At 48.1% G+C, this 27,879-nt stretch overlaps 1 protein-coding gene across 2 annotated transcripts in view; it reads left to right on the top strand.

Annotated features, from left to right (window-relative positions):
- The window catches only part of IARS1 (isoleucyl-tRNA synthetase 1), a 71,226-nt gene extending 45,475 nt beyond the window's left edge, over positions 1-25,751 (top strand). For both annotated transcript variants that reach the window (XM_059141309.1, XM_059141311.1), the window contains exons 20-34: positions 86-206; positions 2,624-2,715; positions 3,705-3,782; positions 4,485-4,606; positions 4,770-4,872; positions 5,125-5,208; positions 6,802-6,976; positions 9,022-9,134; positions 11,329-11,424; positions 12,235-12,411; positions 13,400-13,505; positions 17,022-17,147; positions 18,788-18,931; positions 19,519-19,671; positions 25,263-25,751. In XM_059141309.1, coding sequence (XP_058997292.1) covers positions 86-206; positions 2,624-2,715; positions 3,705-3,782; positions 4,485-4,606; positions 4,770-4,872; positions 5,125-5,208; positions 6,802-6,976; positions 9,022-9,134; positions 11,329-11,424; positions 12,235-12,411; positions 13,400-13,505; positions 17,022-17,147; positions 18,788-18,931; positions 19,519-19,671; positions 25,263-25,345 — 1,773 coding nt within the window. In that variant the 3' untranslated portion in view covers positions 25,346-25,751. The remainder of the gene's footprint in view (positions 1-85; positions 207-2,623; positions 2,716-3,704; positions 3,783-4,484; positions 4,607-4,769; positions 4,873-5,124; positions 5,209-6,801; positions 6,977-9,021; positions 9,135-11,328; positions 11,425-12,234; positions 12,412-13,399; positions 13,506-17,021; positions 17,148-18,787; positions 18,932-19,518; positions 19,672-25,262) is intronic.
- Positions 25,752-27,879: the final 2,128 nt, after the last annotated feature.

The raw sequence follows: 27,879 nt of genomic DNA, 5'->3' as shown, positions 1-27,879 counted from the left end.
TGGTTTGAAGTGGTTTGAAGAGTTTGTTTCTGTACAGTAATTTTCCTTAAGCATGCTGAATGTTTTAGTACTTGTCACTTCGCAGGAGGAAGAAACAGAATTCCTCTACAATGAGAACACAGTTAAAGAAAGTGCCAACATCACAGACCGGTGGGTCCTGTCCTTCATGCAGTCACTGGTTGGGTTCTTCGAGACTGAAATGGCAGGTAAATGGAAATGGAAATAAGAGTTCTTTTTCTGATTACCCTTTCGATACTTAACTGTGCTTTTTTAGAAACATAGAGGGTGTTTTATAAACATTTTGAGAGATACAGAACACTAGATAAATCCTTGTTTCTTTTAACCCCTCAAATATGATTTGTTAAGACTTGTAGACTCATGCTGCTCAGAGGCCTAGGGGTCAGCTCAGCCTCACCCCACTGGCCACAGTCACCACGCGGCCTTCCACGGTTCAAACCCACCTCCACCACCTGTTCCCTCTGGTTGGGCGCTGCCCGAAGTCCTCAGGCCTCGGTTTCTTTCTCTGAAAAGTTCCTGGTGGTGGTGTTACAAGGCTCAGACAGAGATTGTGTGCAGAGAGTAGCTGGCAGACAGGAGATGCTCAAGGAGTGCTTGTTAGCGTGTGTTTTTTAGTCTATTAAATAAGTAGTCCATGTTTAGAAAAATAAGGAAATACAGAAAAATAGTAATAAGGTGGATGTTTTCCCCATATTTGTTACCTATAGCAACGAGTTGTGTCTTAGACACAGGTTGGAGGCATAGGTTATGTTGGTTTCCTCACGGTTGGAGACAGAACAAACTAAGTCTGGGGGGAGTTCCAGAAACTACTGAAGTAGGATACCTGACATGGGCCCGACAAAGTTGGTGGGCAGATGTCCCCTGTCAAGGTTAACCATCCTGGCCCAGGCGGTGCAGTCGTGCAGGCACATGGCCTTCCTGGAATCCTGGTGCCTCAGCCCTTGACACAAGAGGATGTTGAGTCCAGGAATTCCCACAGGCTGCCAGGCATCCTCAAGCCTGCCCCCACCCGTCGAACGCGCATCAGAAGGATCATGTGACTGCTGGACGAATTGATGTAGGTGCAGAAGGACATGGGCATGCGAGCAGAGCTCACCACGCAGCCCAGGACATCTGCTCACAGCCTTGTCCCCATCCCTCCTGAGTGACATGAACTGTTGAAAACGGGCCTGGGGACAGCAGAGCCAAGCCACCCTGAGTACATGCATTGCCAGCTGGGGTCTGTCTCCTTGGAAACCAAAGGTCTGGCAATGGTTGTTTCCATGGCCGACTGCTCTAGTGCCCCAGTGCTACAGCCTGCTGGCTTCGTACCCTTGGCCCCTCCTGGATAAGGTTCTGAGGTCTAGAGAGTCTGCAGTTCCATTAGGGAGCCCGGCAGCCACAGTACTGCTGCTATGCACGGCACACTCAAGCTGTGAGGGTTCTGTGTGCCCTTCAGGGATAACACCTGAGCACAGGGAACCCCGGCCTCCTAGAAGGTGGGGGGTGTGGCGAGCCATAGAAATTACCTCCTTCCTTCAGGCTAGGGCTCTGATCGCCACGTCACCTTTCGGAGCGAGTGGCCGCTGGCACCTCAGTTCTGGTCCTCGTGATCCGCCCTCTGCCAGTGGCAGCTTCTCACCCTGGCAGTTTGGACCAGAGGCCTCTTAACGGTCACTGAACTCTTTCATTAATATAAGTTGTGTTTCTTATACTTGTTGGTCTTATTCTTGGTTTTGGTGTTTGTTTTTGTGCAACCGAGAATATCAGTTACAGGGAGGTGAGTGGGAAAATCCAAAAAATAGGCCCTTACCTTAAACAAGATAGACTGAGCACCGTCACCCTCCTGCTTGCCCTCAGAATTCTTGGGGGCCCTCATGTCTTTGTCCTTTCCTGGGGCACCCGTTCTGCTGGCTGTTTGGGCCGCACATTCTCGGGGTTGGGGGGGCTGTCGGCCTCTGCATTGTTGAGCAGCTCCCCTGGGGTCCAGCTGGATGGCTGGAATGGGTCTCCAGACACAGGCAGAGTTGCTCTAGTTGGAAAGCTCTGGCCTTCCAGAGCTGTGTGTCTAGGGTGTGAGCTGTGTGTCTAGGGTGTCTTAGTGGAGGGTCAGGGTAGCACAGCAGAAGGAAGTCAGACATGCAGCTGTGGCCTCTCCACCATGGGTCTAGAGTTTCTTTCTTTCTTTCTTTTTTTCTTTGTAAAGAGAGAGAGTGAGTGAGCACAAGCAAGGAGAGCAAGTAGAGCAGGCAGAGAGAGAAGCAGGCCCCCCACTGACCAAGGAGCCTGATGCAGGACTCAGTCTCAGGACCCTGGGATCATGACCTGAGCTGAAGGCAGACGCTTAACCAGCTGAGCCACCCAGGTGTCCCATGGGTCTGGGGCTTCTCTTTTTCTGACTGGGGTTCGTACGCACTCACAGGGTGGGTCATTTATGCTCTCGATACAACGACAGCCACGTAGTTCATCCTTGGGGAATGCCACCGGGGTTTTGTCACTTTGGTTCTTCCTGTCTCCTGAGCAAGCGTGGCAGCCCTGGGATGACAAGACCGCTTGCTGTTTGCGTCTGGCCCTCCCCGCACCCTAGACGCTCACCTGTTCTTGCTGCCTGATCATCTGCTTTCAGCTTACAGGCTCTACACGGTGGTGCCTCGCCTGGTCAAGTTTGTGGATGTCCTAACCAACTGGTACGTCAGGATGAACCGCAGGAGGCTGAAGGTGAGCGCACGCACACAGGCTGCTGCCGGGAGCGGCGGAGTGTGGGAGGGTGACCTCCGAGAAACAGGAGGGCAGCCAGAAGAGAGAGTTTTCAAGTGCTTTCAGCTTCTGAAGCTCTTTCTCTTTTGTCCTTTCTACATTGTAAGTCAGCTACATTTATCGCCATTTGATAGATAGGAACCTGTAAGTTCTAGAAGTCCACTTGCATATTTTTAAGACAACTAAGGAGTGTCCTGTCAGAGGGCAAGTCTCAGGGCCATACAAGACTGAGCTGAGCAGATTCTCTTAAAACACAAAAGGAAGTCACGCAGATACATGCGATGTCACAGGGGGTGGCTCTGCTCTCAAGTCGGGTTTCTCTTCACTTCTTCCTCTAGTCAGTTATGTACGGGCAGCCTACTGGGCATGTGGGCTGAGTCCTGTCGCAGGCCTGGAGGCCACGCATAGACTGTGGGGGTGCCCATGCCACGGCCCGCCAGCCTGCCTCCAGATGTGGGAATGAAAAAAGCCCTTCACAAAACAGTAATTTCATTTTTGTTAAAATAGATCAAACACAACACGCCCACGTGCAGAGGGGCTCTCTCTACACTGTTGACCGCACCTATCTCTATCATTTTGTTATGATTTTCTTTTTTTTTATAATCTTTGTGTTTTTCCTACAGTGAATTAATGTCATTATTTCCTAAATAAACATTATATACATTTTTTAAAATAAGAAATCTTATCTTAAAGTAATTTCTATTTTCTGTTTTAACCATTGCCGTGTGTTGCATGAGAGGCAGACGCAGCCTCCAGGCCTCAGACGCCTGGGCTCAGAGGTGGGGAGAGCAGGGCCCACTGCGGCCGCCTGCCTGACCCTGGACGCTGTGCTGTGGCCGCCTGCCCCGGCTCCCCTGTCCTGTCTGCGCGCTGTGTGCTCTGTGGGGTCGCCATTCTTCATTCAACCGACTGGATTCGAACAGTCTAATTAATGCGAGCTTCTTCGCTAGGGTGAAAACGGGGTGGAGGACTGTGTTACGGCCCTGGAGACCTTGTTCAGCGTCCTGCTGTCTCTGTGCAGACTGATGGTAAGGTGCAGGCCGCAGCCCTGGCGTTGCAGCTGGTCTGTACTGGTCTCCCCAGAAAAAGAAACAGAGTTTTAAAACAGCTTAATTCCCTAGTTCCCTTACAAAAATCTCATAGCTCGTCTATGTCAGGAAGGCCTAAGAAACATTTGCTTCTAGAGCTGGGTTCTTCCTGTCTGCCCTTTGCGGCACACGTCAGGTCAGGGTGCTGGCCTCGGGACGGCCGAGCCACAGCTGCCTGTGAGCACACACCTCATCTTCACGCGGGTTCCTGTCACCATAACAGGGAAGTACTTGAATGCACGTCTAATACACAAGTACATCATAGACGGCGTTTTACTGAACATGTGTCCTGTCGCTGCTACTCCAGCCTGAGGTCATGAGCCATGTTCACTCCTGAACACACATGAGCAAGACCTGTCTTGTGCCTGGTGCCTCTCATCTGACCTCACTCACCTTCACCCTAGGAAGCATTTCCCCAGCTCACTGATGCGGTTTCTGAGGTGTGGGGACATGGGGTCATGGTTGCAGCTCCTGTTGTTACTGCAGACTTCTTCTGGGTGCTTCAGGACTCTGGCTCTGCCCGCTGCCGCTACAGTGCAGGGGTCCATCCCGCCAGGGTCAGAAAGTAGGGTCCTGTCCACTCGCGTGGAGCTGCTCTTTTTCTCCATCCGAGGTCAGTTGATGTCCTGTGTCTTCATGCAGGCCCCCTATACGCCTTTTCTCACCGAATTGATGTACCAGAATCTAAAGCTGCTGATCGACCCTGTTTCTGTCCAGGACAAGGACACACACAGCATCCACTACCTCATGCTGCCCCATGTTCGGTAAGAATCGGGTATCACTGATGCCCCGCCTGGGCCCGGGAAGGCTCACATGGTGGCTGCGCCTCAGGCTGCAGAGGGATCGCCCCTTCCTCCCTCCGAGCTCGTGTCGTTTGGGGTGGTCTGCCCTTCATGGAGTCCCTCTCATGCCCACTTCTGCCGTCAGGGAGGAGCTGATTGACAAGAACACGGAGAGAGCCGTTTCTCGGATGCAGTCTGTGATTGAACTTGGGCGAGTGATTCGAGACCGCAAAACCATTCCGATAAAGGTTTGATGTTTCATTTGTATTTTACGTGCACAGGCCCAAATAATTACACCTTTGGAGGATTTTCTTAAAAGAGACCACTTCCAGCACAGGCATAATTTTTTTTCTTTTCTGCAGTAAGGGTGTGAAAGACTTAGTGCTGGTTAAACCTGCTCAGTCTGGAGCTTGAGATTCAGATAAGACATTTAACATTTTACTTTCCTGCTGTTTGAAGGGCTGGCTGTTTGGTAAACTGTCCCTTCCCTTTCCTCCTAGTATCCTTTGAAAGAAATTGTGGTTATCCATCGGGATCCAGAAGCTCTTCGTGAGATCAAGTCTTTGGAGAAGTATATCATTGAGGTAAGAGTACAGGTTTGACTTTTTGGGTCCAAATAGATTTCTTTCTTTGAGAAGATTGTTAGGACTAGTACTGTTAGTGTAGTTCATTTTGATGTATACTTTGAAATGTACCCTTTTCCTTTTGTGTGTCAGCACATACAGATACTTAACTGTCCACAGAATCTTGCACTTTGCTTAGAATCAGCGTGTGCTTTTGCCTTTTTAAAATGTCATTATAGGGGTGCCTGGGTGGCTCAGTGGGTTAAAGCCTCAGGTCATGATTCCAGGGTCCTGGGATGGAGCTCCGCATCGGGCTCTCTGCTCAGCGGGGGGCCTGCTTCCTCCTCTCTCTCTGCCTGCCTCTCTGCCTACTTCTGATCTCTGTCTGCCAAATAAATAAATAAAATCTTTTTTTAAAAAAATAAAATAAAATGTCATTGTAATTCTTTAAAAGCCATTCCTTAAAAAAAAAAAATTTTTTTTTTTTTAAAAAGCAATTCTAAGATCGGTGGATTTCTTTACCTTGATTGGATCACTCACTACCTTTATCTACTTCTCCAAATATTCTTTGAGGACTAACCAAAAAACTCTTCCTTCAAATCATCAAGTAACAAGTGGGCATGCATTGGGCGTGAGCAGCTCCAACTCTAGCACAGGTGCTGGCTGAGCACCTTCCCACCCATCCAGCGCTGCCTGGGGGTATTCACTGGGGCGTCCCCACTGGGCTGTGGGAGGGCCGTGTGCACCCAGACACACGCATGTACACATGTACAGGCCATTGGCTTTGTGCTAGAGAGGACCATGTTTATAGTCTTCAACTTGTGTTTTTTCAGCAGACAGTGTTTCTTCTTCTTCTTTTTTTTTTTTTTTTTTTTGTTGAACATTTTATTTAGAGGGTGGGAGAGAGACAGTGGGAGAGAGTCTTAAGAAGACTCCACACTGAGTGTGGATCCCGCAACCCTGCACTCATGACCTGAGCCTAAACTAAGAGTCAGATGCTTACCCAGCTGCACCACACAGGTCCCCCTCTAAGTCTAGAATCTTCTTTAGTTGATGTAGTTTGCTCAGCTGTCTTGAATGATCTGGACAAGAAAGATTCTTGTTATGTATAGAATTGTACACCCATTAAAATTTTGTAACCTTTTGATCACCCCAAAAAGAAACCCAGTGTTTAGCATTCACATGAGCGTTCACACACATTCACACATACTCATTCACATGAGCATTCACACGCCTTTTTTGCCCTCAAGATCCCTTCACCCCCTGGCAACCATGGGTGTAAGTTTTCTGTCCCTGGGTGTGGCTGTTCTGGATGGTTCATGTAAATGGAACCCGACAGCAAGTGGTCTTCTGAGGCTGACTTCCTTCACTTGGCACCAGAGGTCCAATTCGTGGTACAGCCTGTGTCCATGCATCAGTCCTTCATTGCGCTAAGTAGTAGTCTGCTGGGTGATGGATCACATGTTGTATATCCTTTCACAGCTGATGGACATTGGGGTGCTTTCACTTTTTGGCTGTTGTGACCAGTGGTGTTTGAACGTTTGTGTGCAAGTTTTTGGAGTCACATGTTTTCATTTCCGTCTTTCTTTTTCATCTTGGCTGCCAACTATATAGGAATTGAACGTCCGAAAGGTCACGCTGTCTACAGATAAAAACAAGTATGGCATTCGCCTAAGGGCAGAGCCTGATCACATGGTCCTGGGGAAGCGTCTGAAGGGAGCCTTCCGGGCAGTGATGACGTCCATCAAGCAGCTGTGCAGTGAGGAGCTGGAGCGCTTCCAGGAGAGCGGTGGGTGTCTGCCCCTTCCAGGCGCCACCTTCCACCTGGGCTCCTTCACTTGCACTGTCACTGAGCTGCGAAACAAGTAATTCTGATAAGGGAAGGAGATGATCCCCAAACCATCACCTGTCCGTTGACTGCAGACGGATTGCCTGCTCCGTGCTGGTCCACGTGGCACGGAAGTCCCAGCACAGACATCCCGACACAGATGGGCCCAGAAGCACAGGCTCCCAGCATGGAGATCACACTGTAGTTACAAATGTCGTGTTTTTCACACCTACATTTTTATACTTTATGTTTATTTTATTCACCTTTTTATTCTGCATTTTTACTTTACAAGTCGTTAGTCTGTAAAGTGCTACTTCCAGACCATTCTGTGGTTTTCCTTTAAGGGGTGCCCGTCCTATTGCTGGCTCTTCAGACTGTTTCCGTTCTTCTGCTGGTGCCTGTAGTTCTGCAGTGAGAATTTTCACATGTACATGTTCTGTGCAGTCGATTCCTTCGGGCTAGATTTCTAGGTAGAATGACTGATAGCGCTAAGTTCTGCACATGCTAATAGGAGCCTAGAAACTACCCCAGTGAGAGAGCGCGCAGACCCCCAGTATCAGGTTCACTGTTATTGGATGTTGCTTGTGAGAAAAAGCCCGATGGTGTTTGGAGGTCTCTGAATGAAGACTAGAGTATAGTTTGACAGAAAAGATTAAAGCAGGTTTTGAAACAGGGACTTAGCAATGAGGTCTGGACCTGGTTCAAGGGAGAATTGGATCAGAACTTCCCATAGTCTCTCTAAGACATCAAGAATTCGTAGTTTGGTTCCTTAGGGCAAGACTGGATTTTGGACTAATTCAGCAAATACTTTTAAAGCTCTTGTGTTTGACTGGCCCTGGGAACCCAGAAAAGAGTGAGACAGATGTCTTTACCCTCATGGTGCTGGCCAACAGTGAAGATATGTGGAAACAGTTGTAGTTTCGATAAGTGCTCTGAAGGAAAAGCCTAGGACAATAGGAGGAAGTTAGGAAAGGGGACTTAGCCCCTCCTTCCTCTCCTTCAGGGGACTTTCCAGGTGCCCGGGAATTCTCAGCTCTGTCATGAGTAGAATCCTCTCGGGTCTTGGTATCACTGCTTAACCTTGGGTATAAAGTGTTTGGTTGTTAGGATTCCCTGTGAAGGTGAAAATCATAAGCACAGAGGAGTCACAAGGAGAGATAAAAGAACTCAGAAATCAGATGACTGCTTATAGGGAATTGAGAGAAATGTCCCTCAAAGTCCTCACATTTTTAGATGAAATGTAAGAAACCTGGCAACTAAAAGTTGAGTCATTCCTAACTTAACTTGATTTGTTAGATTAACAAAATCTTTGATGCAACTTCAGATCACAAATCTAAGCATTTCAAGAGATAGCCCAAATACTTAAAAATTCTTGAAATAATCCTGGTTTGAAACCAAGGCCTGTAGCTTCAAACCTACTTTCTGAGTGGATTTCTGCACTATTGGAAAGCAAAACAGTTTTTGGAACAGAGTGACATAGTCAGAATGACAGCCCAGTGCTCAGATACCCAGAAAATCACTGTGGGCGACCGCAGGAGGCTTCCCTGAAAGCAGGCATCTCCATCTTGTGCTCTGCCTGCTGTGAGAGGATGGCACCCAGACCTTGACCACCCTGTTCACCTCATTCCCACCCCACCCTACTCAGCAGATAGTGGAGCACTGGGGTCCTGCATTCAGTAAGTGCTGGGCCTGGGTCCCCCTGGACTCTGCAGCCTGCTCTCCTTAGTATATCATGCGCTCTGTGTTTAGGGGCACGTCGCCTCCTGGCACATGCCTTTGGACCTGGGGACTTCCTTACACGGGTGGACGTTGGCAGCAATTTAACTGTCCCCAAGGCAGCATGGGGAAGTATAAGGGATATGAGTTGGGAGAACATGATCTCTTGAAGTCTCCACAGCTGGTGCTTGAAGTTTTTATTAAAAACCGGCATAATGTGCTGTAGCTGGGCGGTATGTGGAGGAGGATGCTGGGGGACTGACTCACAGTGGCAGTTGCTTCTCCGACAGGGACCATTGTCGTAGAAGGCCATGAGCTACATGAAGAGGATATCCGCCTCATGTACACATTTGATCAGATAACAGGAGGGACAATGCAGTATGAAGCACACTCAGATGCCCAGGTATGTTGCTCTTCCCTGGAACGTTTCTTTACCAAAAGATAACATAAGAAGAAAAAGTGTTTCTGCCTTTCCTGAGTGTTGGGCTCAGCTGGTCTCCTGACCAGCTGGTTTCCTGAGCTGGTCTCAGAGTACAGTAAACCAGGTATCCATTTTAGATTGGCTTTATTAAATTGCTCCATTGTATGCTCTTAACATGTGCACTTCTTTTTTTTTCTTTTTTAATCTTTATTAGAGAGAAAACATGAGTGGGGGTGGGGCGGGGAGGGGTAGAGGGAGAAGTAGACTTCACACTGAGTGGGGAGCCTGATGCAGGACTCGATCCCAGGACCCTGGGATCATGACTGAGCCAAAGGCAGGCCCTTAACCTACTGAGTCACCCAGGTGCCCCGCCATGCGCATATCTTTAGCATATATGAAATTGACATTTTATGACCTCTGCTTGCAATTGTCTTGAGTGTTGGGTCCTACCAAAATGATTAAGATATACCCCACCCTTCAAGGAATGACCCAGTCATAGAGACAGAAAAGTAAGCTACTTCTTACTCCTCTGCTTGATAAGTTATCTGGTAGGAAAGAGCACAGAGAGAGGTTCCTCTCCAAAGCCTGGTGTGGAGGCAGGCACGGGACGGACATCCTGGAGGGGGATGTGCAGCAGTTTGGGATTCTGAGGTCAGTGCTTTTTGTCGTGATGGATCAGAGCATCTCTCTTTGCTCTTGACCAGACTTTTCTGGGCAGACAGATCATGAGATCTCTAGGGTGGGAGTGAGGGACTTGTAGAAGTTCCATGTGAGGAAGACAGCCCCCTCAAATTCCTCAAGCCTTTTGCAGTGGCTTGAATGAGACGTAGGCCGAGCTCCATGTGGCCCGATGGCATGAGGAGCCACCTGTGAAGAAGCTGGGAAAGGAGGTCGAGAGAGTGTGTAAACTCCCTGATGGCGGCCAGCCTGAGACGGCGCTGAAGGAAGTGTCCTCATTTTCTGAGATTAATGACACGGTTCATATACTATGGGCTGCGGTGGCCCTGCCCAGCCATCCACCTCCAGTTCTGCTCTCATGAAGTAGAGTAAACTGTTCATCTTTCTGATAAAGTTTCATCAGAAACGTCCATGCTGCTGGGGCACTTGGGTGGCTCAGTGGGTTAAGCCTCAGCCTTCAGCCCAGGTCATGCTCTCAGGGTCCTGGGATCGAGCCCTGCATCCAACTCTCTGCTCAGCAGGGAGCCTGCTTCCCCCCCCCCCCAACCCCCCGCCTCTCTGCCTGCTGCTCTGCCTACTTGTGATCTCTCTCTGTCAAATAAATAAATAAAATCTAAAAAAAAAAGAAAGAAACGTCCATGCTGGAACACCTGGGTGGCTCAGTCAGTGAAGAGTCTGCCTCTGGCTCAGGTCATGATCTCAGGGTTCTGACATCCAGCCCCACATTGGGCTCCCTGCTCAATAGGGAGCCTGCTTCTCCCTCTCCCTCAGACCCTCCCCTACTTGTGCATTCTCTCTCTCTCTCTTTCTCTCTCTTTCTGACAAATAAAATCTTTAAAAAGAGAGAAAAAAGGAAACAAACGTCCATGCAGCTAGTGCTTGAATTACAAGCGTATCTCCCTCTGTGTTAGCAGTGACACCACTGTGCCGATGGTGACACTCTTTTCTTTAAGTCATCATTGACAACCTTCACTACAGATGGCATAGGAAGTAGATGAAGTCAGCACAAATATGACCGTGTAAATCATAATAAATGTGTTGTGGTTTCCTGAGAAACCGCATGTTGAATCAGACTGACAGACCAAAGTCCGGAAAGTCTCTCCTGACTGAAGAAAACAACAGGGGCTCTTCTGGGGCCTTCGTGAGCTCATTGGCAGTGCGAAGGGCCCTGCAGCCCTGACTCCACTTCCTGCAAGGGCAGTGACTGCTTGTCACACAGACGAGGAACACTTACACGGGAGACACCGCTCCTCCATCTGTGAGCGGCACCCGCGGAAGGGAAGGAGTCACTGGACCCGTCCCCGCGGAAGGAATAGCTCCTTGCAAGCACCTGAACTGTAGCGAAACTAGTTCAATTTTATCTCCTTTGCTCAGTTAGATGAATAAATAGCACTACATGACAGACTTCTCAGAATTTAACTTAAAAACAGTGTGCTGAGTTTGAGAGAATCATTCCTCCTTGTTTGGTTGTCACACAGTGCACTGTTCTCTCCTGTAGGTTTTGGTTCTCTTAGATGTCACTCCCGACCAGTCAATGGTGGATGAAGGAGTGGCTCGGGAGGTCATCAATCGCATCCAGAAACTTCGCAAAAAGGTCAGTTTGTCACATCAAGAACAAGCTTGTCTGGGTTTTTTGTTGTTGTTTGGTTTTTTGGTTGTTGGGTAGGACAGGAAAGGCAGGTGATATAAATCATTGTAACTGAGTAATGATAATTAGTCACTCATTTATGGTCTGTTCAGTTGTGCTTGTGGGAAAAGTAGGCCCCTCCAACTCCCTGTTCTTTCACCCTAAGCTGGACATGGCTGTTGTGTTTCTCTGAGCAGGAGCTTTCAGCAAAGCTGTGCCCCTTGTCCACCTTTTTCAGTTCCCCATGGTTTCCACAGGATCATCTGGATAGTTAGTCCTCCTTACTGGCGCAGGTCATCAGAGAGGACAGTGAGTGTCTGAGGAAGGGCATCTAGCTCAGGGAGACATTATTGGATCTGGACAGAGGGGTGGCTCTTCCTTACTGGGGAGCTGGGAGCCAGGAGCTCCCACCCCTCAACCCTGAGGAGGGACTACCCCATCCAAGGAGGGTCTCCCGCCCCTAACCCTGAGAGGCTCCCTCGCCCGGACCAGAATGGGGGCTCCCACCTCCCCTCCTCAGGCCAGGTGTCTGAGACCTGTAGTTCTGGGTCTCAGGAGTCCACGTCAGCAGGTTAATGGGATACTTGGGAGCTCTGCCTCAGTTCAAAGTTTTGTGAGTGGGTTTCTACACAGTCAGTCCTTTGTTTCAGAGGATTGGGCAGGAACCTGTATGCTCCCGTAATGATTCAGCACAGGACTGTCTGCTCTGTTCAACACCACCATATGTTTTGACTAAGAAATGTGCTTCCCTTTTAAATTTTCTCTATGTGCTTTCAGTGCAATCTGGTCCCAACTGATGAAATAACAGTTTATTATAAAGCAAAGTCTGAAGGGAAGTATCTGAATAATGTTATCGAAAGCCACACAGAGTTCATATTTGCCACCATAAAGGCTCCCTTGAAACCGTATCCAGTTCCAACGTCAGATAAAGTCCTTATTCAAGAAGAAACACAGGTGAGTTCTGGGTTTGTTGAACTACGAAGAGATGTAAGGTTAGATTTTATGTTGTTTGTGGAGTAATCTCTTGATATTCTACCCCCAGTAGCAACTGGCATAATTCTCAGTCCTAAAATACAGGGTGGGTTCAGTGTCCAGAGAGGACGGAGGGGGAAGGTGGGGAAGGTGGCCGGGAGGGGCGTGAGGGCTGCCAGGAAAACGGGGGCTGTATGGGCTGGGCTTGTCCTCAAACTAGGGAAGATTGTGGATTCTGTGACTGGTCAAGGCAAATAACAGTTGACTTGAAGAGCAGTTGACTTTTATGGTAGTAGGTTTTATATAAAATTACAGTTTCGTTTCCTATTGGCACATTTTAGATAGAACTATGAAAATCTGGGACGCCTGGGTGGCTCAGTTGGTTAAGCGGCTGCCTTCGGCTCAGGTCATGATCCCGGCATCCTGGGATCGAGTCCCGCATCGGGCTCCTTTCTCCGCAGGAAGCCTGCTTCTCCCTCTGACTCTGCCTGCCACTCTGTCTGCCTGTGCTCGCTCTCGCTCTCTCTCTGACAAATAAATAAATAAAATCTTTAAAAAAAAAAAAAAAAAAAAAGAACTATGAAAATCTGATTCCAAGATATGGAAGATATTGGCCATAAGTCAGAAATAGGTCCTTTATAATAGGGGCAGGAGTTGATTCAGTCGCTGACTCTGCCATGTCTTCCTTGTCTCATTCCTCCTTTCTGTAGAAGGAGCCAGATGGTATAGACAGGCAGGGGCTGGATGTCACTGTTTGTCTTTTCAGTGGGGCACATTACAAGATGGTTTCATTTTCTGTTCTGCATTTAGGAGAACAAGGTAAAACGTCATAACTTTTGACTGTTTTAGTGATGAGATCGCATATGCGCTCAGAATCGTACAGAGCTCTCAGTGTGGGACGTAGCTGCAGGGTTAGTTGGTGATGTGGTCACTGCTGCAGTTACTGAGTTGCATACTCTCATGTGCTCAGTTAAAGGGTTCTGACCTGGAAATTACAATCACCAGAGGATCATCCCTGCCTGGTCCTGCTTGTGCATATGTCAATCTTAACATTTGTACAAATGGCAGCGAGCAAGGTAAGAGTAAATGAGTCCCGTGGGTTGAACTTTACTTTTTAGTTAAACCTATGAACATCTTTAAGGCTATTGTAGGAAAATTAGTGAAATCGTATGACTTCCTCTTTCTAATTGCCATCAAAATGAATCCACAAAAGTAAAGGGTTGGACTTGCACTTCCAGGAAGATGGAATAGACGTGCTTTTTCCTGCTCTTCCCACAAAGAACAACCAAACACTCTGGGTGTGATATATAAAAGCAAATGTCAGAAGACTCCTAAAGGGGGAGGGAAGAGGGCTGGCTTTTCTTTTTGCCTCATACATCCCAGTCTTGGAGCTGAAGAAGCCGGCAACCTGGAAATGCCTAGCGCAAACAAAAATGCTCCAATAAAATCCTGCTCTCTCTAGCTAGAAAATGAGGAGCGGTGCAGCTTAGCGAGACAGAGAACTTCTAGACAGTATCTGCTCTACTCTAGCCACATACAACACAAGAAACTGGCCCCACTACCACTCCCACCAGCAAAGACCAAGTGGGGAGCCTAGATCTTTGTCAGAAGCCTCAGGCCTCTTCCACTTCGTGGTGTTCGAGAAGCTCACAGTGAGCTGGGACTTTCATCCTACCTCAGCAGGTCAGGTCTTGATTTCACGATTGTGAATTCAAGCCCCGCATTTGGCTTCCCAGCATGGAGCATACTTAAAAAAATAAAATAATCTGACATACATAAAGCAGCCGTAATAAAAATGTTCCACGGAGCAATTACAAACACAAAGGAAACAAGTAAAAATAGGAAGCATCGGCTAAGAAGATGCTTTTCATAAGCATCTTATGAAAACTTTAAAACTGATAAATATAAGACTAGGATACAAAACCCAGTGGATGGGCACAACGACAGAACAGAAGGGACAGGAAAGAATCTGAACTGGAAGATAGAACAATAGAAATGACCCATTCTGAACAAAAGAGTTTTTATACATCAGAAAAAAAAATGAATAGTCTTAAGGATCTGTGGGATGTTAACAGAAGTTGAATATTCTGTTACTGAATTCTGACAGAATAAGAAGGAACGACAGGACCAAAAGTATTGAGAGAAATAGTGACCGAGAACTTCTAAACTTGGCAATACATATACACCTACAGATTCAAGAAGTTGAGAGAAACCAATGAAAAATTCACATGGAGACATCACGTAGTCAAACTTGTGACAGCTGAAGGCAAAGAAGACATCCTGAAAGCAGCGAGAGAATATGCTCCCCTAACTGACAGGGGAGAACGATTGGAGCAGTATTGGATTTCTCATCAGAAACCTCGGGGGCCAGATGGCAGAATGTTAGGAGTACTGTCTACCCAAAATTCTCTATCAAGCAAAATATCTTTTGTGGTGGAGGGAAAATCAAGACATCCCCAAGTGAAGGGAGACCAAGAGAGTTCGTTGCTAGCATGACTTAAGCTAAAAAAAAGTAGGTAGAGGAAACTCCTAAAACAAAGAAAATGACAGAAGAAGAAATGTAGGGACATCGGGACAGAAGAAACAACAGTAGAAAGAGTCAAAGTATAGGTAAATTCAGTGGACTTTCTTACTTGAATTTTCTAAATTATTTGATGTTTGTAACAAAAGCTATATAACATTTCAGTGTATATATAAGAAATATTTAAGAAAATTAAAAGCAGGGGCGCCTGGGTGGCTCAGTGGGTTAAAGCCTCTGCCTTCGGCTCAAGTCATAATCTCAGCGTCCTGGGATAGAGCCCCACGTCAGGCTCTCTGCTCAGCAGGGAGCCTGCTTCCCCTTCTCTCTCTGCCTGCCTCTCTGCCTACCTGTGATCTCTGTCTGTCAAATAAATAAACAAAATCTTTTTAAAAAAAAAGAAAATAAAATTAAAAACAGGGAAGAGCAAAGTGATGGAAGGGAGATTGGGTTTCTGTGCTTCCCTCAAACTGGTCAAATGCCAACATCAGTAGGCTGGGTCTTAGTGTGTAAATGTGGTACCACCGGCTACAACCACTAAACCAGCCTGTCTGGAGAGTTACACAAAAGCACTATAGAAATAAAAATAGAGTTGTAAAAGATATTCCTATAACCCACAGGAAGCCTAGAGAAAGAAAACAGAACAAGTGGAAGCAGCAAATAAGACGGAAAGCTTAAGCTTACCATCAGTAATTACACCAAATGGGGGAGGGGTCTGGCCAGCCCAGTTAGGGGAGCATGCAAATTTTTTTTTTTTTTTTTTAGATTTTTATTTATTTATTTGACAGAGACACAGTAAGAGAGGGAACACAGCAGGGGGAGTAGGAGAGGGAGAAGCAGGCTTCCCACTGAGCAGGGAGCCTTGATGCGGGGCTCGATCCCAGGACCCTGGGACCATGACCTGAGCCGAAGGCAGATGCTTAACAACTGAGACACCCAGGCACCCCAAGAGGGAGTGTGCACCTCTTGGTCTCCGGGTCATGAGTTCAAGTTCCACCTTGGGCTTAAAGAGTACTTTTAAAAAATAGTAATCATAGGGGCTCCTGGGTCACTCAGTCGGTTAAGCATCTGCCAGGGTCCCAGGGGTCCTAGGATCAAGCCCCGCATCGATCTCCTTGCTTAGTCGGAGGAATGAATATGAATAAAATGAATTAATAAAATCTTTTAAAAATTACACAAAGCAAGAATGTTTATGTTCATTTCTGTAAAGCAAGGCAAATCACTAGTGATGTTAAATAATCTACAAATGTCAATCCACATTTGGGATTCCAAATGTGGGATCATTATGCTTTCAGCAGAGCTGCAAACCACAAAAGAGAGCTGGCAGCCTTAAGGGAGAATGAGAAAATTCAGTTTCAGTTTGAAAATTGAATATGTATCTCTTTCAACAATCGATAGAAGAGCTAGACAGAAAACCAGAGTCGAATCAACATTAATGGAACAGCTCACCCAGCAGCAGCAGAACGCCCATTCTGTTCAAGTTCCCACAGGACATTCACCAAGCTGGATTGTAGGCTAGGCCATGAAACTCATCAACATATTTAGGGATTGAAATCGTAGAGAAAATGTCTGACGAATTATTTATTTCTGCTTTGTGAAAGATCCTGTGGAAAGGATGAAAGCCTGAGCCACAGGCAGGCAGTGGTCCTTGCAAACAATTTCGCCCCCCAGGTCTGTCCAGAGAACACGAAGAACTCTCTCCACTTATAATTTTAAAAGATCCAGGTAGGGGTGCCTGGGTGGCTCAGTGGGTTAAGCCTCTGCCTTCAGCTCAGGTCCTGGTCCCAGGGTCCTGGGATGGAGCCCCGCATCAGGCTCTCTGCTCAGCAGGGAGCCTGCTTTCTCCTCTCTCTCTCTGCCTGCCTCCCTGCCTGCTTGTGATCTCTGTCTGTCAAATAAATAAATAAAATCTTTAAAAAAATAAAATAAATAAAAAAGATCCAGGTAGACAGTGGGGAAAAGACATGAGAAGGTGTTGACCAGAGGGAACATAAAAGTGGTGTGTTTTCCTGCATTTTTCTTTCAAATTTAACATCTTTTTCCTTTAGTTTTACTTACATTTGTGGTTTTTTAGGTGGAGTATTACTTCTGGAAAATCCAAAAGGCGATAACAGGTTGGACCTTTTAAAGCTGAAGAATGTTATTACTAGTATTTTTGGCGTGAAAGATACCGACCTGGCTGTCCTCCGTGGTGCCGCAGGTATGTAGAAAGTCGGGAGCTGGCCTCTGACTCGAGGGGGTCATTTGGTTATAGTTCTGCTCCACAGCTGTGCCTTCCTTACGAAGCTGGGTTGGCCAGGCCCTTGGCAGCCCTGGCCCTGCGTCTCTGGGCCCCTGCTGGGATGGTGACAGCATCTGACATTGTGAACCTGCCCTCATTCCTGCCCAGATGGACATCTCTGTGCCCCACAGGAGATGGAGCCTTGCACCCTGTCCACTCGGTGTTAGCCTCGGGCTGGGGTCCAGGCCTCAGAGACTCCATGCTGTGCTTTGACTTTAGTAAGCATAGTGCCTGTGTCTTGCTAGACAAGATTCTCAGTAAGACAAGCCTAAGTTAAGAGAGAGACATGTTGAAGTCCTTCCCCTGCATACTACCAAATGTGACCTTTGGAGACAGGGTCGTTGCCAGTGCGATTAGGTAATAAGGGTGTCCCCAGGAGCACACAGGGATATGGCCATGTGATGACAAAGGCAGGGCTAGAAGAGGGGAACTGCAAGCAGATGGCTGGGAGCCTCCAGGAGCCAGGAGGAGGACGGGGAGAGCTGCCTGCAGGCTTCTGAGGGGGCAGGGCCCACGGAGGACCTGGATTTTGACTCCTCACCTCCCAAATTGGAGCCCGTAGATTTCTGTTTGCTGTAAGCCCCATGCTTATGATTCTTTTTTTTTTTTTTTTTTTTTTTTTTAAGATTTTATTTACTCATTTGACAGAGAGAGACATAGCAAGAGAGGGAGTGGGAGAGGAAGAAACAGGCTCCCCGCCAAGCAGGGAGCCCAATGCGGGGCTCGATCCCAGGACCCTGGGATCATGACCCAAGCCGAAGGCAAACACTTAACTCACTGAGCCACCCAGGCGCCCTGATGTTTATGATGCTTAATGGCAGCCCCGTGAGACAAGTACACCCTCTTTGATAAGAATCTGGATGCTAATTTTCAGGAAATTCTAAATAGCCTAAAAGAGGAGATGTAATTGGCCAACGAACGCAGGCGAGCTGCTGGGCCACGACAGATGGGCAGAGACTAGGGCAGGCTCATGGTGTCAGATGCCAGCACCCTCTGTGACGCAGCCCAGAGGAATTCCGGGAAGCCACAGGTGTGGAGGTCCTACAGCCCCTATTCCTCCGGGACCTACCCCAGCCGTGTTTGCGACTCTCAGCAGATCAGTTGTAGATCAGTGAGATCTGCATGTGTCCCCTGTGTCTTGCTGTTTTTCACATGTGTTCGTGAGTCAAATGATCTGTTTTCTTCTGACTATAATTATCATGTTTTAATATAAGGCTTCCTTTCACAGTGAAGTTTAGTATTCTGACATAGGAGATTTTACAAGGATCTGCAAAAATACTAAGTCCTAAAAAGAGAAAAACCAGTCTGCTGTATGTTTTTGTTATTACTATTATGTGGTTTGTTTTGCAGTGTTCACATCTGCTATTTGCATGTCATTTAAGCCTCATTTTATAGAGAAGGCCATGCATGTCCTTTGGTAAAGAGAAATTAAGTGGAAACATCACTGCAAAGATAAAGGATAATTTAATAATTAAGTAGGATCAAGTGAATGACTTCGGCTCTGCACTGTATATCCTGAACGAGTGATTTGTTGTTGCTGTTTTTGTTGTTACTTCTAGAAATACGAAACCAGACTGACTTACTGAGTCTCAGTGGGAAAACCCTTCGCGTGGCAGCGGGGTCTGCCCCCGCTGTGGTGGACGGCCCCGGCACTGCACTCTGCCGCTACATCAACCTGCAGCTCCTGAACGCAGGCCCACAAGGTGCGCGTCCCCCAGCCACCAACCCTGTGCCTGCGGGGGTGAGGGGCTGGCGGCCGGGTTTCAGTTCAGGCCTGCCTTGCACGTGGTGCATTAAGGTGTGCTCCGATCTGCCTGGGCAGCACACAGGCTGGCTTCTCTTGGTGTGTTTGTGTGGAAACACCCTCCATCTGGCAGTCAGGAGGTGGGGTAACCTGACACGTAAACATTACCGCCAGATGAAGTGGAATTAAGTGCCATCGCGTAAGTGTTTTTGCCTTTTTTTTTTTTTTTCCTGGAAGGTGTTCTGAAATCTGTGTACACATCCATGCCTCGGTCAGCAGACTAGCTGGCTATTTATTTTTCCTGGATATCTTGGGCCCTCACCGTGCACAGCATGTGTTTATGGAATACCACTTCCCTAGCTGTGGGGGTTTATACCCGTTGGGATTTCCATCGTCCCTGCCCCTTCCCCTCTGCAGTCTGGACGCCAGGCCCCCAGGCCCTGCTGGTTCTTGGAGCCTCTCCTCTGCAAAGGGGCCGGCAGACGGACAGGGTTAGTGAGAGGGCTGCGCTCTCAGGACCTGACCCAGTGGTGGTTTCTTCCACAGAGTGTGTAAAGGGAACAGTGGGCACACTTCTTCTGGAAAACCCCCCCGGGCAGAACGGACTCACCCACCAGGGCCTTCTGTATGAGACAGCCAAGGTGTTTGGTCTTCGCAGCAGGAAGCTCAAGCTGTTTCTGAACGAGGCTCAGACACACGGTGAGATGACACCACATACTACAGCTGCACTTTCTTGCTGATTGTGTTTTTGCTCTTTTCTAGCAATTTGCCATATAGATTGTTAAAATAATAATTAAAAGGATGATTGCTTTTTGCATTGAAAATAATGTTAAAATATATTGGTAAGTTATTAAAAATACATGCTTTAGATAAATTAGCATCTATTTGCCAATTCTAGATCACTCTCTTCCCCAAGGATCGGAACAGTGACAGTATTATAAAACGGCAGTTTGTAATGGTGTGGTGCCCCCTTCTCTAGCGTGGACAGAGCATACTTACAGGCACTTCCTCAGTGAGCCCTGAAGATTGGAGAGCCCAGGCCTGTCACTCGGGAAGGAGACGGCGGTGGCCCCAGCAAGGCCGGTGGCACCTCGCCCCAAATGCACTCTGGTCTCAGGTTCCCATCACTGGCCCCATTCTCTTCCTTCATCCTTGTCACCTGTCACCTGGCTGCTGCTGGAGCCCTTTCCCCAAACGGCTTCTGTTTGTGGGGCCATCCCTCCTGTTACTGTAACTCAAACCCGTTTATTCATTTAGCCTCGCAGCCTGGGTCGGCTGGACGCTCTGGCAGGCTCTCCGTGCAGGGGGACAAGTGCCCAGAGTTGTCTTGTCCTTGGTTCTCTGCAGTTTGAATGTACTCTGCCCCGGTGTACATGTTTTGGTAAAAGGGCTTCTTCAGTCTTTCTCAGAGCGCCCACCTCCGTGCCACGCCACCGGTCGGTCCCCAGTGCATCTCCGTCACCTGCTAGAGCCTTGGCATATGAACTCGAGTGTAGATTAATCCCCACCGCTGTGCTGCATCTGTGTCTGGTCTGAGGATCTCCGTGTCTCTCCTGCAGTGCTTCTGATGCCTTTCAGAATGCCTTGTAGCTTTTTGTTGACAGCCTGCTATGAGGATTGGGTCACGTGACCTGAGGTGAAAAGTTGGGGTGAGCCTGGCTGGTTGTCTGGCATCAGAAGTGTCCGTACTTCTGTCTCATCCGGCTCTAACCCGTTGTCCTGCAGAAGCCCACAGGGGGTGGGACTCGTTCTGTCGTTACGTGATTAGTGCTCAGCCTCTGGGGACCCTGTGTCCCTGGGCCATGACCCCAGCTTCTCTGTTTCTTCCTCCAGTAAGAAAGGGCCTAGCTGGGCTGGACCAGGTTATGCCCCTTCCTCCAGTCCAGTTAGGCCCTGTTTTTTGGGGGGGTTATTTTGGTTTTTTGGTTTTTGGTTTTTTAAAAAGTACTTACTAATCAGGAAGGACTTGTGCCATTTTGCTGGGATTCTTGTTCTAGAAGTCTTACATTTGTTTTCTCCCTCGTGTCCTCCAAAATTTCCTCCTTGGGGAGTCCAGTTGATTATTTTTTAAGATTTTTACTTATTTATTTGACAGATCACAAGCAGGCAGAGAGGCAGGCAGAAAGAGAGGAGGAAGCAGTCTCCCTGCTGAGCAGAGAGTCCGATGTGGGGCTCGATCGATCCCAGGACCCTGAGATCATGACCTGAGCCAAAGGCAGAGGCTTTAATCCAGTGAGCCACCTAGGCACCCCCTTTTGCTATTTTCTTAGTGTTAACTGTGGGGATTACAGTTAATGTTCTAGATTAACAACAGTCTGGTTTGAATCAATACCAATGTGACTTTAGTTACGAAAACCCTGCCCGTTTGTATTCTTGTCAGAAACGGCTTTGTGTGCCCCAAAACATAAATTTTTAATTGTGTCTTATGTATTTGTCTTTTAAATCATCTAGAAAGCAGGAAGTAGAGTTATAAAGCAGGCATGGGGCAGCCCGCAGCAGTTACCATCGGCGTCCTTGCGACCCAGCCTGATGCCCTCCTGTGCTGCCGGGTGCTCTGTGCTTTTGTTTATTGGCGGTGTCTTCACTGCTCCTCAGCTCGGCCTTCACTCCCTCATCAGATGGATTTGGCCAGAAAAGTTCTTATTTTTTTCAGAGTTGAAAGCCTGGACTTTTCTGCGTGTGCACTCTGCCCTGGACACACACGCGGCTTTCTGAATCACACCGTCTTCGACTTTGCCCCCAGACTGTAAGCCTCCGTCACATGCTGCCTCTGCAGCCTTGTGCCCCCCGGCAGCTGTGGGCTTTTTGTTTGCCTGACTGTATTTCCCAGCGATGCCCGTACTTTCCTACCTGGGCAGGTTCCAGGTTCAGGTGAAAGGAGATAAGCGCCCTTTGTGATCCCCCTGAGGGGGCCACAGTCGTGTTAGGACACACACGGTGCCTTTGCTCTGTCCTCCTGCGACCATGGGGTCCTCAGGCTGGGAGGGTCGGGCAGCCAAGCACAGGTGGGACAACCATAGATCTTTCTACCCCCTGCAAGGTGCCTTCTCGAATGTGGCATTTATGTGGTTACTGTGAACCTTTGATTGTTTCTAGAATCCTGACGACAGTAGTTAGTGGAGTTGTGTTGAAGCTCCATGTAAAGGAGCATTTCATTGTTTGGGGACACTGTCAGCCCAGGCCCACTTCACCTCAGTTACTTGGGGCCACAGGGAGTGTTCGGACAGCACGAGGGCCAGAGCCTCATAAGGCTGTGTCCAGTCTGTCCCTAGCCCGCAGCAAGGCTGAGTGAGGCCAGTTCTCCAGGCTGGCTGGACAGATGGGTGTAAGCCAGGGCCGTGAGACATACAAGAGTCTTCTCGGTTCTGGAGGCCAGGGCCAGGTGTCAGCAGGGCCACTGGAGGCTCCAGGGCAGAATCTGGCCTTTGCCTCTTACCACTTCTGGTGGTTCCAGGCGTCCTGGACTTGTGACTCTATCACCGCAGCCTTGGCCTCTGTGGTCATGGCCAGTTTCTGGGAAGTAGAATAGGGCATGTCTTCTGGAAGGCCATGATTTAAACCCACTGCATTCTCTTGACTGTCTTCTCGGTGGTGAGGGATTTGTTTGAAATGTACTCTGGCTATGGGTTCCTTAGTCAGGGCCCCAGCATTTGTGGGGAGGACGGTTCACTGGATTTCCCAGTCTGTAGACCCCAGGCTTTTTCTTGTCGCACTTTGATAACCTTTAGTGCCAAAGCTTTAAGCCCCCAGGACTGCCAGAAAACCAAAATGTTCAGGTATCTCTTGGGATTCATGATTTTTGGCTTAGAGGTTTCTTTCTTTCTTCTCTTGTGTCATTCCTTTTTTTTTCTTTTTTCTTTTTTTTTTAATATTTTCTATTACACTTTAAAATTTTCTGCCCTGTTATTTAAGACTCAAGCCTCCATTGCACCTGGGTTCCTCTCTGTAACCAAACACACCTCTGTGCCTCCACGTGGCTTTCAGGGGCTCCCGGTGTCTGCAGCCGTCGCTGGCTTAGGGCTCCATCCTCTGTTGAAGCGGCCTGTCTGCAGCCTGTCCACCCCCAGAGTTGTCTCCTATGCGTTCCTCCCTTGATGGTGGCCCTGCTCAGAGTCCCCACAGCTTCCTTATTCCCCACATGCACTGGTCCCCAGGGGCAGCTGAGCCATGGACGTGAAGAGGCACCATCGTCTATGGTTCTGTGCGTGTGCTGGCACCTGGCTGACACTGACCAGGGCAGAACCACGTTTGTGAGATTCTGCCTGTGACTGACAAAGCAGACCTTGCCTGTGCTCCCAGTGTGACCTCACTGTGCCCTGAGACCTCAGAGACTCAGTGATCGGATCCCCCAGAAGCCTGGGCTCTTTCCAGCCCACTGTCTCTGCCCTCTTCCTCTCAAAGTTGTCTTTTGTAAAACAGTACTAATTCGGTAAGTTAGGAGGATCACTGAATGACTTCCTGCTTGTTCACAAGATGCTCAGTGTCATCTCCAGGCCTGTAGTACCCGCAGTGGAGGCAGCTTCAGAAGTGATGTCCAGCTTCCCTGCTGGGACAAGAGCTCATGGAAGGTCCTAACCTTTGTTTTTGTTGTTGTTTTGTTTTGTTTTTTATTATGTTCAGTTAGCCGGCATATTGTACATCATAGGTTTGTGTTGTAGTATTTAACAATTCCTTAGTTGTGTATAACATCCAGTTCTCATATTGGGATGAGCGCTGGTCCTTCCTTTTTTTTTTTTTTTTTTTTTTTTTTTTTAAGATTTTTTTTATTTATCCATTTGACAGAGAGAAATCACAAGTAGACGGAGAGGCAGGCAGAGAGAGAGAGGAGGAAGCAGGCTCCCTCCGAGCAGAGAGCCCAATGCAGGACTCGATCCTAGGACCCTGAGATCATGACCTGAGCCGAAGGCAGTGGCTTAACCCACTGAGCCACCCAGGCGCCCCTGGTCCTCCCCTTTGAATTCAGATCTGCCAGAAGAAAAACCGAGGGGGCAAAGAGCATTTTCTGGTTTTCCTTTCTCTCTCTCTCTCTTTCTTTCTTTTTGGGATTTTATCTATTCAGTGTGTTTTGAAGATTTTTTTTTTTATTTGAGAGAGAGGGAGAGCGTGAGCATGAGGGTCAGAGGAAGAGGGAGAAGTAGGCTTAGGCTCTCCGGTGAGCAGGGAGCCTGACTGGGGTCTCTGTCCCAGAACCCTGGGATCAGAACCTGAACCGAAGGCAGACAGTTTACCAACTGAGCCACCCAGGCGTCTGTCTGTTCAGTATATTTTAATCAGTTACATTTGGTTTATACTTTTAGATGCTCAGAGTTCTTGTCATTGTATCAGCTCCCATATTCTGTGACACGAGCCCTCAGTCTTCAGTAACTGTGCTCTGGCCTCATAAGATGTTATAGGCTTATCATGTCCTTACATTCCCCCACACCCTACACAGTGATTCCTCCTGCTGTATGGGAGTTAATATTTGGAGACCACGAAGGTTCTCTGTGGGCCTAGGAAACACCTGTTTGGGGCAGGGTGTATGGACATCTGGGTCAGCGCACAGGGCTAGTTAGTTTGGAGGGGTTTCCTCCAGAAGGTCTGCCCAACACTTCACCCAATCTGTAGGGAGTTAGGTGCCTTTGACAAACTCAGAGAAGAGGCCACACAAGACCACTGTCACTTCTGCCAACTGTAAGTTCACCCTCAGTTTTGATAGTTTACCAGCAGGATTTATGAAACTTGCTGGAAACTATTGAACTTGGGTTTTTTATAGGGAAAGGTACAGAGGGCCAAATCTAGGGGTCCAGACATGGGGCTTTTAGGGGCCCTCTCCCAAAGAGTCCTGGGCAGTGTTCCTCCTCCCGGCCCCTCACCGTGACAGTGGTGCACACAGTGTATCACCAAACGGGAAGGCTGCCCGAGCCTGGAGGGGGTCCATAGTCTGCAGCGAGGCTTCATTACATGGGCACAGTTGGTTCATTGCCCACCCAGCTGCACTGTGTTGAGGGATAGCACGTGACTGAAAGCTTCCACCCTAAATCCCATGGCTCCACGCAGAGCCCCTCATTAGCAGAAGCTAGGAGGAGTATTCAGGGCCCACCATAAACAAAACACTCCCATCACTCGGGAAGTCCCAAGGGTCTAGAGGGTCCCCCAGGAGCTGGGACAAAGCCCAGACCCATTAGGGTGAGTCCAGATCCTATACAGAAGCAGTCAACACCCCCACACACAAAAAAAGCAGTCAACAATGTTTCAATATTCATACAGAATAGGTAGAACATTTACTTTTTTTAATCTTCTATGCATTCTAGAAATTACAGAAGAAATCCCCATGAAGACTTTGAACATGAAGACTGTGTATGTTTCTGTATTACCCATGACGGCGGAATTCTAATATCATATTCCACGTGACGGAGTCCTTCCCGCACCGCACGCCTGTCCCCTATGCACACGGAAGGGGTTTCCTTCAGGGGCACAAAGTATTTGCTGCTTTGGGTTCACAGTTGGAATGGGGGGGATTCCTCAGGGCACCTGATGCCTCACAGTAATACTTACACGTAACCCGGAGCTCCCGCACAGCCACAGGGAGGGCAGGCTGCACCTCTGCTCGCTTCTACACTTGCACAACGTGGAAGTGATTTCAGTGGCAGATTTATATATCATTCTGTGGCCTTTTCAGACTTGAGATGTCTTGAAGGTATGTGTTAAATATTTCTGCTACCTGGATTTTCCTGGGTAATTTAATGGAATATTTGAAGTTTAAGTAAATTAGAACAATAAATAAATTTTCTCTCAGATAATAAATGTATTAGAAGTCATTTATTCTCCCATAATCAAATGAAACCTGAAATGTGTAATCTCTAAAGAACACAAAAGCTTCATAGTGACCTCATTATTAAGACATAGCTAACCATCTAATTTCACTTCTTCCCAAAATCCTGTGTCAAAGAGGCAGATGCCAGGACAAAATCAGCTGCAGAAGTTTATTGGGGGAAACAAATGAGGGATAAAGGGGGGGGGGGCAGGCCCTGCGGACAGAGAAGAGGAAGAAGGGAGGGTTGATGAGGAAAAGCCCAGCCTGCAGGGCAACCTGGGGACGTCTGGGTCAGGCCGGGCTTCCCCATGGAAAGAGGCCAGAAGTGGGCAGACATGACCAACTTCGCCCGCCCACCTTGGTCGGTCCGTGGCCAGGCACTGCCAGGGGGCAGCAGCATAGATGCCTCAGAGGATCTGAAGAAGTGCCCTGGCAGGAGGCCGTCCACCAGCTGTGCTCCTGTGTCAGGGTCTCCTAGAGGGGAACAGAATGGTGATCTCTGGCTGCTACAATTGATGCATTTCAACTCCACAAGGTTGGAGGGGAGAAAAAAAGACAAGGTCAGGATCATTGGAAGGCCTGTGCACTGCTGTTGAGAATGTGAGATGTGGCCACTCTGGAAAACGGGATGGGCGTTTCTCAGAAATGGAAACGTGTTCTGGCAACCTGGATGTGTGCCCCAAAGAACTGAAGCCCGGGTCTTGAAGAGATTCAGCGCCCCAGCTAAACTGCAGGGCTACTCCGTATCCAGCATATATGCACAGTGGACCAGCATTCAGTGTCTACGGAGAAGGATGCGCCTTGGGGCCATTGTGCCTGGTGAAGCAAGCAAGGAGAGACGAGTGTTCCGAGATCCCATGTCTGTGAGGTCCCTGGAGGAATCCAGCAACTGAAGCTGCCCCAGGGAGGGGAAGGGGGACTTGTTCGATGGGAACGGCTTCGGTTTTGCAAGATGGAGTTCTAGAGGTCTTTCCGCCACTGTGAATATAGTTAACACTACTGCACGGTTCCCATAAAAGTGGTGAAGTTGGTAAATGTTAGGTATCTGTTACCACAATTTTGAGGTATTTTTAATGTCAAAGGGACAGAAGCTGCCCGGAAAGAGCTCCCACTGGCCAAAGCTAGAGCAATTTGAGCAAAAAAATAATTTAGTATTGGATTAAATCCGAAAAAATATTCATGAGTCCATACTGATAGCAGTGACTGAGAGAGAAGTGATAAACAACTTTGTAGCTACTCCCCCTCAGGGTGCTGCACCCTATGTCCCCTTGGTTAGAAGTGGGGGGGCTAATATAAGTGATCGAGGCAAATCTTTCTCAAATCCGTCCCAGAAAGCGCAAACTGAGGCGCCTAGGCTACTAAGTCAGTTAAGCGTCCAGCTCTTGATTTCGGCTCAGGTCATGATCTCAGGGTCCTGGGACCGAGCCCCGCATTGGGCTCCCTGCTGAGCAAGGAGTCTGCTTGAGATTCTCTGTCTCCCTCTGCCTCCCCCTCTCCTGCTTGCTCCCTTTCCCTCTCTCAAATAAAATCTTTAAAACACACACACACACACAGTAAAATAAAATAAAATTGGGCTTGAAAATTCAAGACTTAAAAGAAAAAGACTTGTTCTTCAAAAGGTTTGTGTATATAAAATGCAATTCACAGACTTATGAGATATTTGCAAAACATCTAGATGCGTATTATCTCGAATATATCAGGAGCTCTTAGAATTCAATAGTAAGACAAACAACCCAAGTTTTTTTTTAATTCAGCAAAAGATCTGAACAGACATTTCACCAGAGAAGATGCGCACATGGCCTCAGACATACAAGTGACACTCGGCACCATTAGCTGTCAGGGAAATGGGAAACTAAAGCCACAGTGAGAATCGTCACGTGCCCACTCAACTGCTAGAAGCTAGGGGTCTGAAGCTATGGTGTGAGGGGTAAGGATGTGCTGCTTTGGGGCACATGAAATGGAACTGTTGGTTTGGAAACAGTCTAGCAGATGTTTTTAAGCTGAACAGAACTTGGGTCCATAGTAGATGGCCCAGACCTTGCCAGACTGGTCTAGACTTGCTCTTTTGGGTCAGAACCACTGTCAACCATGGACATAACTGACAACCAAAGGAG

Source organism: Mustela lutreola, chromosome 12 (assembly GCF_030435805.1).
Source record: "Mustela lutreola isolate mMusLut2 chromosome 12, mMusLut2.pri, whole genome shotgun sequence".
NCBI lineage: Eukaryota > Metazoa > Chordata > Mammalia > Carnivora > Mustelidae > Mustela > Mustela lutreola.
Note: the sequence above shows the minus strand (reverse complement) of the source record. Positions and strands in the feature narration are given on the sequence as shown.